The 12,328-nt window shown below is 38.3% G+C and overlaps 1 protein-coding gene across 1 annotated transcript in view; it reads right to left on the reverse strand.

The window, feature by feature from the left end:
* Positions 1-9,772: 9,772 nt before the first annotated feature.
* Positions 9,773-12,328, reverse strand: part of LOC107102695 (putative transcription factor ovo-like protein 3) — an 8,073-nt gene continuing 5,517 nt past the window's right edge. The window contains exons 3-4 of the mRNA XM_015402099.1: positions 11,369-11,558; positions 9,773-10,630 (exon numbers count right to left, since the gene is read on the reverse strand). Coding sequence (XP_015257585.1) covers positions 10,308-10,630; positions 11,369-11,558 — 513 coding nt within the window. The 3' untranslated portion in view covers positions 9,773-10,307. The remainder of the gene's footprint in view (positions 10,631-11,368; positions 11,559-12,328) is intronic.

Raw genomic sequence — 12,328 nt, forward strand, 5'->3', positions numbered from 1 at the left:
CCTACTGGTGCAGCAGAACTACAGTTTGTAATAAAATCTGTGATTTTTTTTGCAATTGTTTTTCTTTTTTTCCCCTTTTAAGTTCCCTTGAAATTGTTAATGGTTGGTGTGTATAATAAAATCTTTTGTAAGTTTTTTTTTTTTAAGTGTAAAATTTCTTAGAACAATCATTTAAGGTGCACAGTTTTTCTGCCATTTTAGTGAAATAAACTCAAGCAGACAGTGGAAGTGTTTGTGCAAATTGGGCAATGATGAACAAAATTATAGGTGTTAGTCATTTTTATTCAAACATGATCACATCATTTTTTCCATGTTTTTTGGTTTTAATCAGGTTGGAAGTTGTGTTCAGGGAATCATCTTCACCACGACCCATTCAAGTACAGCAGGAAATCTGAGTGGCAATCAGCGTCTCCATTCACCTACACCGTCCGAGTTCTGGGTAAACCCTGTTCCGCCCTCCACCGAGTCGGACAAACTCTAAAAAACCAACACACAGACTGGAGTCAAGGATCCTTCACTTCTCTGGAAACGTGAGTCAACAACCAGATCCTCTGCTTCAAATTAACGAATCAGATTTCCCACTGAGCCTGAACTAATAGTCTGTCTTCCCCTCGCCTTCCAGTTCCGGCTGAGCAGAGTTCAGAGCAACTTTGCACCGAGCTTAACTTCTTCAATAAAATCTGTCAAACTTTTCGTCCGTGTCTCTCTGTTTGGACTTCTGCATTTTGGGTCTGACCTTTAATTAAATCATGACAGGAACTCAAACAAATAACCATGGCAGTGTTTGTGATTCGGAAGGAGGGAGAGGGATTGAAAGAACCCCCAGAAGACATCGGCATCGTCATTGAGGGAGTGGAGGTGTTGCATGACCTGACTTCAGTTGCCTCAGCATGTGCCCTGCTTATGGGTTTGATATATTCCCTTAACCGGGCTTATCCAAAGGCTCTGTGCTTCACATTTGAAATGCTCCAAAACATCTTCATGCAGCTTGAGCAGCACAAGATGTCTCCCAAAGTTCAAACTTTGTTTGGAAGACTTAGGACATCACAGTAAAGACACTGGCATGTTGTGCAACAGGACAGATTATCTTGTTTGTTGGAACAGAAGAACAACATGTTTTGGAAGCTTAACACCTGAAGGACCTGAGCTTTGTGAACTTCTTTTGGGACATTGTTCATATTAAAGCCACAAGTCATACAGAGTTTACTGGATAACATAAAGTTACATGATTCATCTCTTTGGTTTTGTCTGGGGGGGGGGAAAAAACAGGTTAAGGAGGAAAAATTCCAGTAGGAAAGTAGTGAGCTACTGCAGTTTGTGGAAACTTTCACAGAATTTTCATTTTGCACTTTTTTTCTTATTTGAATCAACAGATTTGTGCAATTGTTTTTTAAAGGAGGTTTAATGGATCTAGATCATAATCTTTGGTTCTTTTCTGGTGTCAGTTAAATTAACGGACTTGGTTTAAACTAGGCGGCTATTACAGCACATCTTTGTTTGAAAACTTCTTGCCTAAATATTTTTTGGGTATTGCACTTGATTTCAGTGTAAAAATAGTCACTAGTGTCATTATATTTTATGTCAAAAACATGGTATCAGCAAATGTTATGGTTTAAGAGGAGGACTTGTGTTTAATCTAAAAAAACACATTTTTTCCTGAGGAATACTTCTGGATTCTACAACCTCACACAGGGGCGTCCAAGTCTTTTCCAGGAGAGCTACCATTGGGAAACTTTCAGATGGACCCTATTTCAATCCCACCTGAAGCTCATTTCTAAATTCACACACCAGCAGACATTCAGCTCAGCAGTTCATTTGATTCAGATGTTTAGGATGCATCTGAAAGTTGCAGGATGATGCCTCTCCAGAACTGGATTTGAGCGCCTCTGATCTAGCAGCTCGCTGACCAAAAAGGTTTAAGGATTCAAAAGTACAACAACCCCAACTAAGCAGAAAAGTAAAATCCCTTATGAAGTTTCAAAAGGTCTAAGCAGCATGTTAAATGTATAATATTTTATGAAAAACCTGTAAGTTTGTGATGCTTTCACAATAAAATTTAAAATGTTCCATTTGTGCAGATTTATTATTTTAACCAAGTTGAATTTCTGAGTAGCATAAAGTATTTTACTCCTATTTGAAAAACTAAAATAACATGCTAAAAAAAACACTTTTAAAATGATTTAAATGCAAGCTATATCTTAAGTAAAATGTGAGTGATAATTTAATTTGGGGTAGTTTCGTTTTTTAAGTTGGAACAACTTGAACTTTTGAGTTGACTTTCTTTAAAATTAAGTAAGATGGATTTACATTTTTTTATTTGGAATAAAGTAAATGTCAAGTTAACCAAAATCAATAAATTAGGTTGGATAATCTTAACTGAATTACTTGTTACCAATTGAAGCAATTCAATTAAGTTGGATCAAGGATTTTCTTTTTTCAGTGTAAAAAAAGTGCTCACTTTTTTTTAATATCCCAAATTTAAAGTGTGTACAAGTCACCCACAGTAGTGCTGTCATCAAGTACTGATTCCTTAAAATCATAAACATCATGGATAAAGTCCTCCCATTTTCCTTTTATTTGACTCACCGTTGGGAAAAAACTGTTGTTTTCACTGAGAAATAAGGTCGTTTTTGGTGGATGACTTGGATACAATTAGCAACCTGGTGCCCCCACCTCAACCCTTTCTGACTTGTTTTCCCTCATGTATCCACCCCGTCTCAATTTTTAATGCTGCCTTTAAGGCGTTTTTAGATCGATCAATCCTTGCTTTCCTTTTAGGCCAGTTTTCCAGTTCAGATTCCTCACCATGACTGGCTGTTGCAGTCATCAGCTATTTCTCCCAGAAGTGATTTGTCAATCTATGCAGAAACAGAAAAAGTTAGCAGGGCTAGCTTTAAGTTATTTGCCAAACTGTTTTACCAAAGTACATATACTGTAATATGCAATTGTGTAATCAATACTTCAAAAATGTTCTTTGCTATAGAGTAAATAAATATAAATTAATGTCTTATTTTGTGTTCCCATCATGCCCTTTGTAGCCCAACCCACAAGAAAAATTTAAACGAGATGGGATTGAGGAGATACACAGAAGGCAATTATTCTGAAATGAAAAAGTATTGGAGTAACTGAGTCAGAAATTGTGGACCCCACACGCTTAATAAAATAAAATAAAAAATGTTGCAGAGCCACACAGCAGGGGGAAGTCACGTTCCAACTCACGTTTGAGGTTTCCAAAACTTAAAAAACATATTTGCTCAAAAAAAGCAGAATAAAACTGTACAAAACGATCAAAAATGCTTATAAACTAATTCTATTCACTTGCCTTCATGTTTTTAATTCATAAGACCTAAAACTGCGGTCTGAAAAGGTGAAGCTCCGTCACATCAGAACCTGGAGGCTTGTTTACTGAACGTACCTAACATGAAAAGACCTTCGAACCCAGAATTTAACCACGTCTAAAATGCTATTGCCATGTAGCGGCAACTAGTGCTAGTGCACATTTCTAACACAATTAATCTTATATCGATTATGGGACTTACAAATGTTCTGTAAAAGCCTTTCAGTATCAGCTCAAATGTTCTATTCCCAATTAAAAAATGTGTATTTGTCTCGCAGACTCCAAAGGCTATTAGGTCTTATGCAGCCTTAGACACTTAGTCCAGATGAAATGATCTAATACCTCCTAAATGCAACATCAGCAGTCATACATCACATCTTACAGGTCCCAGTTTTGTATAGTCTATGGTCATTAATCTAATTTGGTCTTAACAATGCCAACTAAAGCCCCATGTTAGCTTACACAGTCATTATTAAGGAAATAGTAGCTTCATTCCTGACATGAATTACCTCATATTCACTCATTTCAGTAATTTTCTCCTCAGCAACACCTCGGCTTCTGAGAAACGCCCACAGATCATCAGAGTTCTCGGCCATTTCTCTGCTGCAGTGGCCGAGCTGTTGAGAAAGGTGTAACAAGTTAAGGTTGGTTGCAGTGGCGGATCTAGGGGTTGGGGGTGGGGGGGCTACAGCCCTGGATGTTTCCCCCAGAGCCCTGGATCTCTCTTCTGAGCTGATCTGAGTGAAATGTGCAGTACTGGAATTCACCAGATGGTGGCAGCATGCACATGAAACACATGAAAACACATGAGAATTGAAAATACTTTTCATAAAGATCATCAAACCAACAGTCATATTTATTTTAACTGTTTTGGATTTCAAAGATATAAAATAATAAATGTTTTAAACATAATATATAAAAATGACAGTTTAAAAATCCCCAAGATTTGTTTATTTAATCCCATGTTACTGGGGGAACGGATTATATCAGGTGGCTAAAATATTTGATTTCCCTTTCATAACTCTGGCAAATAATAATCAAATGTCACCAAATCCACATGATTGGTTGTTGATGATAAGAGGAATACAGTTAACAGACTTGTAGCTACATTTATTTAATCCCATGTTATGGAGGAGGAACAGATTATTTCAGTCAGCTAAATATATGGTTCCCCCCTCATAACTCTGGCAAATAAGGAACAGATGCTACTGAAATCACATGATTTGTAGTTGATAAAGAGAGGAATAAGCACGGTTAAAAACTTGCAGGTAAATAAATTTCTTCCCATTTTATGGTGTGTGTGTGTGGGGGTGGGTGGGGGGGGTGTTGGGGTGGGGTTGTTATGTGTGATAGCATGTAGTATACTGGACATTTCTTTAATCCTGTAATCTGTCATATTTTAAATTAGAACGGGATTTAAAAGTCTACTGTCTCATCTTCCCCCTCAGGTACCCTGATCACCTAGAATCCTGGACCCTCAAATTAGTTGAGTTCAGTTTTGTTGCCTGTTCAGGTAATGTTCATTAAACTAACGTTATATCCTTATCTGCGCAGCAAAACTCAAATCAACCTCTTGGACCGGACCGCAACAGTTTAGATTTTTGTATCGGCTATAACTTATTAATGTGCAAGTGAAAACGTGGGAACATTGTTGCCATACTTAGCAACTTATCCAAGTTAAAGAAAGTTGCCCCCAAACAGAACAGATTCTGCACCACAGACTAATATGACTGGTTACACAGCAACATAATCTACAAACCATTGTTGTTGTTTGGCCTCAAGTCTTATTGGTTTGACGTGATGCAAGCAATTTTTAACCAAACAGTGGCTTAGATTAAGTCTTCCATGCTTGCTAGCGCCTAGTTATTGAGGCTACATACTGGCCGTGTTAGCTAAACTTTGTCATCTGAACTTAACAGAGAAGACTTTGATTGATGACGATAGCAATAAAGCACATAAATTCATTAACTATAAACATTCTATAAAGTCTATCAACAACATGCATCTGCACTGGAAGTATCGAGCTAACGACTTACCTACCGTCCTGCTTCTATGCAGCAATTCTTCGGTGGTACGGCAGTGAGGTACGGAAGCGTATTGAGTGACCAGACACTGGTCATGTACCTAGTTATCTCCTAATTATGAGATCTTTTCTCATAATTACCAGATAATATCTCATATTTACGAGATCAGTATCTCGTAATTATGAGAAAAGATCTCGTAATTATGAGATCTCGTAATTATAATTTAAGCTGTCAGATTTTTTTTCTTCGGTGAATGCAATACGCGTCCGTACAAATCCTCAGGAATTAATTATTTATTTTTTGCAAATCTGCCATTTTAGTTAATAAAGCCTTTTTGTATTTTAGTGCATTTTTTCAAACTGCATCTGCATGTATTTAATGATATACATGTATATTAATATTTTTGGAGGAAAGGGAAATCAATTTCTCTTAGTTTTCATTTAGTGAAATCTAATTAAAATGACATAACTTTAGATTTTATCCTATTGGATTATATTATTCATCCTTTTTCCTCTATAAGTTGCTGTTTTGTTTCCATTTTCATTAGTCAGAGCAACCATCACCTTTTCTCTGTCTTAGTCAGAACCTCAGACATTCATGGCACAGGGATAAAGCAACATCCCACCAAATCCTGCAGAGATTAAGCTAATCTCTCCGAGTGGCTGCTGTGGAAATAGAGCATTTGGTTTGTGACTAAAACCTGTGCGCATTTTACTACTACTGTGTCAGACCATGTTTGGACCCTTTTCTCTCTCTGGATTTGCCTCAGTTTTCATCTCCAGGTCCGTCCATAACATTATGGAACATGGTGACAGCAGGAAATGAACAAAACGAGACCCGTCCTGTTTTTAAACAACCACAGGCCTGATAATAAACCTTTTGTTTTCCAGTCCTGAAGCCGACAGGGAAAGACAGTTGCTGCTGAGTTTTTCTTTTAAAAAGATAATTTTTGGTTTAAATATTTAAGGCTGGTTCTAATTTGATCAGACATGATTATACTGACTCTAAAACAATCATGGTTTAGTGAAAGCCAACCAGGCCGTACATCATCACCCTAATTTTCCCACAGATAAAAGTCGTGTCAAGAAAGTCAGTCAGTCAGCAGCATTTTCTTCATTGCAAGATGCAGAAAGGAATCTAAACGAGAAAGTTATCAAACTTCTCTTGGATAGTTGGAAGTCTATAGAAATGGGAAATGAAATAAAATATATGGTTGATCACTTTACTCTTTACTGATTGCTGCCAACAGGCGGTTTCAGTCCAAACAAATATTTAATTATTTAAAAATTAATTTAGCACTGCAGGGAAGGAAAGCCTTATTTTTGGTGCACCGCCTCCTTGTGTCCCCCCCAAAAAATGTCCCCAGTGTCTCTGTCCTCATGGTTTTTTGCACACACACACATTGTGAAGCAGGTTGCAGCTCAGGTGAGCTATCAGGGTCAGGGGTTCAGAGCAGATGAAAATCCTTTGTGTTGTTTTCCCCATATTTTAACTCATCATTTCCATCCGGTTGCTGTGTCGGTGTGTGTGCGTTGGGGGGTGGGGGGAGATTGATGCTTGAATTCCACAAGGAGCGGCTCCGATCAGGGAGTCCATGTTTGAAGGGCAGGGAGTAAAAATAAAACAATGGTTAGTTTAAGGAAGAGTTTCAATGTTTCAAATGAATAAAAAAATAATAATATAAAGTTGTTCATCTTTAACAAATAAAAGAAGAAGCATTTTTCAGGAAAGGAATGTCGTCTGGTCAGTCGCCTCATTTCATCCTTCAGTCACTTTAAGTCACGTTCCCCTCTCACCACAAACATTTCTCATCTAATTTTCTCATATTTGCTTTTCTCATCAACATACTTTTCTCTATTTAATTTTGTTTTTTTGTGTTTTTATTTTAGGTTAATTCCTCCAATTTACCAGTTTTTTCTCTTTTAAATTGCAACATATCACAAAAAAATGTGTTTTTTGTGATATGTTGCTGAGTCCTCAATAATTCTTCTTAACTGTGTTTTTCTTTCTATCTGCCCATAAATATGTTACCACATCACAATAAAACTGTCTATTTCTGATGCAGAAAAGTCGTGGATTATGCAGAACCTCCAACCCAGTGATACTGGAGGACCAGGCTGACCTTTATGAAGGAATGATTAAAAGACTTCTGCAGTTCTTTAATGGTGGCTGAGGAAGTTGTGCAGTTATTTGAAGTATAGATGTGCTGCACATCTAAAAGATGCAGGACAGTGATAATTATGGACCAGGATTAAGAACTATTGCTCTATAAGATTCTTGTTTCAAATAAACCCATCAAAAATAATAAAAACACAGAATTAGGTTTGTTTAAGCAGGGTAGGGCTTTGTTATGTTGTTTAAAGATTATGCCGCACTAATGGCCGCTTTTCAGTGTATTTATACGCATGTACTTTAACTCCAGTCAATAAACAGCGAACCAGTTACTATTCTGCTGTAAAATCTATAAATCCAGATGAAGCTAACCCATTACATAGATTACAGGCATGTCTGAAGACATAAAAACCTGGATGACTCTTAACTTTCTGCTTCTGAATGCAGACAAAACAGAAGTTATAGTCTTTGGACCAGAGTCTCTGAAAAAGAAACTGATTAGCCAGTCACTTCATTTGGATGGGATTAAACTGATTACAGATAATAAAGTAAAAAATCTTGGTGTTATTTTTGATCAGGACCTGTCATTTAAATCCCAGATCAAAGAGGTTTCTAGAATTTCCTTCTTTCATCTGAGGAATATTGCAAAAATTAGAAATCTCCTGTCCAGGGGTGATGCTGAGAAACTAGTCCATGCATTTGTTACTTCAAGGCTGGACTATTGTAATTCTTTACTATCAGGAAGTCCACAAACTGTAGTTAAAAGCCTTCAGCTGATCCAAAATGCTGCAGCCAGAGTTCTAATGAAAATGAAAAAGAGAGATCATATCTCTCCTATCCTGGCTTCTCTTCATTGGCTTCCTGTTAAATCCAGAATAGAATTTAAAATCCTCCTTCTCACATATAAAGCCTTAAATGGCCAAGCTCCATCTGATATCAGAGATCTGATTGTTCCTTATGTTCCTAACAGAGCACTTCGCTCTCAATCTGCAGGTTTACTAGTGGTTCCTAGAATTTCTAAAAGTAGAATGGGAGGCAGATCTTTTAGTTATCAGGCTCCTCTCCTGTGGAACCAACTACCAGTTTTAGTCCGTGAGGCAGACACCCTGTCTACTTTTAAGGCTAGGCTTAAAACTTTCCTTTTTGATAAAGCTTCTAGTTAGAGTGGCTCAGGTTATCCTGAGCTATCTCTATAGTTATGCTGCTATAGGCTTAGACTGCTGGAGGACATAGGGACCCCTTTTCATCATTCTGCTTCATTCTATCTCTATTCTCCCACTCTGCAGAATCTGTTAGTTCAATCTCTAACGTTCTGCTCTCTCTGCTTTTTCTCATAGTAGCTTCATCTGGTCTGTTCCTGTTTGGCTGTGACTCCATCCTGGAGAGAAATATCAGCTGTGCTGCTGCCATCAACACCTTTGTTTCTAGATGTTGGAGCTTGGCCTGTTTTCCAGTGTAGTCCTGTTTCTCTGACTGTGACTAACTGGATGTGCTCTCTTCATCCTCTGACATGGGAGCTGGCTCGGAGCTCGTCTGCCTGGCTGTGTGTTTCCTGGATGGGGCCGCCTGTGGAGCTGCTTGACAGTTGCCTTTTGTATCTATGCTTCTTTTTCTATGTCTGCTTCTGTCTCCTTGAACCCCAGTGGGCCTCAGCAGATGGCCGCTCACACTGAGCCTGGTTCTGCTGGAGGTTTCTTCCTGTTCAAAGGGAGTTTTTCCTCTCCACTGTCGCTACAAGCATGCTTAGTGTGAGGGATTGCTGAAGAGTCAATGAGTCGATGCAATCAGCTGGTTTTCCTTAGATAGAAAACTTTGAATCAATCTGACTGGATGATCTGGTGAACTGGAAAGTGACCTGAGATGACATGTTGTGAATTTGGCTCTATAGAAATAAACTGAATTGAATTGAATTGTAAGCCAACCATTTATAACTTTATGTCAGGTTCTATATCAGTCCTAATTCTGAAAGTTAGGATGTTTTATCAAGGACATGAAAGTAAATATGTGGGAGGAGATGAAGGAAAGGGTACAGGGAAGGAGCTGAGCAAAGATGTATTTAGGACTGATTGCCACTAGATAGAAGCAATTCCACTACTGAACCTTGACTTCACATGTTTAGTGAACCGGAACTGTTTGAGGACTCCCACATGTGAAATATCAACCTAAAATGTTTTATACTTCACCAATAAAATGTACCAACAACTAAAGACACCTATGACAATTCGAAAAAGAATTTATTTGTTACTGGTATAAAAAAAATTGAACAAATATTTACAGAAGGAAAAGTTTTAATTTCCCATTTCTAAATATTTTCAGGATCAATTGTTCATCTGATGAATGCATCTATTCAACCAAGACAATCGTCTTAATGCATCAACAAATGTGATTATTCCAGAATTCAATTATGTTCATTGTTCTACACTCACTGAATGATGACTCCTCATGCTTTTAAGCTAAGTTTAAATTACAGACTTTGGTTTATTCTCAAATACCTTAGAACTATTTGCACTAAAAAGAAAGTTTGAACTATTTAAGACTAAACTAAAGAGCATAACATGATTGTCAACACAGAACATTGTTGGATATGATTGCAGGAAATAAGGCTGTGTTGTGTTCCCGGTGGTGCGCACTGCAGCTTGCCAAAAAATATGAACACATTAATTTGGGTGAAGGTTACAAAGACTGGATATTTAACGACATTAACTTAGCAGAAGGTTTAACATTATTACAGGAAGTACAGAAACTAAATGTTACACAACGAATAAATGAGCTAAAAGCAGCATTTTGTTACTGACTGAAACATCTCTTATAAATAAAGGTAAGTAGAATGAGCTCTACATGAAGTATGCTGGAGCTGAGTACAACAGATAAGGGTTGAGTTTAGGGTTTGCTGATGGAAGAGGGCCGTTCTCATGCGCATGGCGTCGATAGTAGCGACGGAGCGCAGGGCTTGTTGGATGATGTTGCCTCACATGAAGGAAGTACTCATCAGGGCGACTTGAGGTAAATCCACAGTCCTCACACACAAAGATCTTGGACCTCCTCTGCCGGTAAGCGTAGTGCTGGTGAACACCATGAATCTTTCTCATATGGGACTCCAAAGAGCAACGTTGGGTAAAAGCTTTCTCACACAGCTCACATTTGTACGGTCGGATACCTGCAGGAGGAAGGAGAAAAAAATCGCTTTGGTTTTGGTTGTTTATATTGCAACTGATCGAAATGCATTTTTTTATTTGTTATAATTTGTTGCAGATTTTAAATGAAAGATTTTCTTTATGCACAAATGTATATGGGGACACAGATCTTCCACTTCATGCTATTTTAGAGGAATGTGCAAAACCTGTGTTTAACTAGCGCAGTTTGCTGCAGATCAGAGAGAAGTTTGATCATTTTTTTCAGATAAAACTTGTTAATGCATAAATTAATTGATGATGCTTCCAAAATTATGATTTATTAAAAAATTGTATTCAACTAACACCTATTGTTGCATCACAGTAAACCAGGTCTTCACAGCTTAATTTTTCATATTCCTTGTTCTTTAGTGTCTTGTTTTAAATTTGTATTTTTTTATTGGCTATAGGGAAAGTTGACTGTCTGCTAATTAGCTCTTTCAGCCTGATATTTACTTTATATGTTTGTGTTCAGTGTTGGTTCACCATGATTTACACTCTTCCCAAAATGATCCTACTAGTAAATCGATGTATTCACCCCTAGCCCTAATCACTTTTTCCTCTTATCTGGGTCTTGGTCCATAATTATTTAATTATTAATTATGCACCCAAGTAATAAACTATGAACCAAATGGTCCTTTACCCCCTTATACATGTGTCTGGTACATCAGTGTCCTGTTTAAAGATTCAAAGAAGGTTTTGTAGATGCAGGTGACATTTCTAACCTGTATGTGTTCGCATGTGCCTCTTGAGGTCAAAAGTGTCATTGAATCCTTTGCCACAGAATCGACAGGGATGCCTCTTCACCAGACTGTGGCATTTGAGGTGGCGTGTTAGCATGCGCTGCAGGGGAAAGATTTTGTGGCACAGCGAGCATGCAAAATCCCCGGAAACAGGTGTACTGCGAGGGCGAGTCTGGAAAAGGAAAAAAGTTCATTACAGATTTGGACAGTGTAATAACTGTAGACTCACTTTGTTCTCATATCTTGTCATAACAGATCAGATCTAAATTTAATTGAGCTTCGATGTAAAATGACAATAACAGAATTCAATTAAATGCTGTTTAGCTTCCTTCTTTATAATATTTAAATGAACTGTTCAGCACTGCAAACCTGTACTGTGTAGTTAAAGTTTTTCCTAGTTTTGCTGTGATAGGCCAACAATTCAATTCAGTGTCGTCATCAGACTCATCGTCTTCTACCTTAAACCTGAAACCGGGTCTGAGCAGCGACTCCCAACCTTCCCTCTATCCAGAACCTTTCCTCCAGCTCTGCTAAAGAAAGCCCAAAGTGCTCCCAGGCCACCCCGGGAAGACATAGTGTTTCCATGGTGTCCCCTGGTCCTCCTCCTGATGGGATGTGCTTGGAACCCCTCAGAGGGAGGATTCAGGAGGCATCTGATAAAGATTTTTGACCCTCCTCAGCTGACTCCTCTGAATGAGGAGGAGAAGAAGCTCTGCTCTGATTCTCTCCTGTTCGACCAAGTTTCTGTCATATCTCTACAGCAGCACCTCGAACCAAACGTGGCATATGGCATATGTCAGTTCCCAACTATTGGGAACCGGCTTATGCCAGTTTGGACCCTGTGTATGCTAGCTGGGAACCAGGATATGCCAGTTGGGAACCGGCTCATGCCAGTTGGGAAACAGAGTATGCCAGTTGGGAACCGGCTCATGCCAGTTGGGA

The sequence above is a fragment of the Cyprinodon variegatus genome, unplaced genomic scaffold, assembly GCF_000732505.1.
Source record: "Cyprinodon variegatus isolate N-32 unplaced genomic scaffold, C_variegatus-1.0 Scaffold1299, whole genome shotgun sequence".
Taxonomy (NCBI): domain Eukaryota; kingdom Metazoa; phylum Chordata; class Actinopteri; order Cyprinodontiformes; family Cyprinodontidae; genus Cyprinodon; species Cyprinodon variegatus.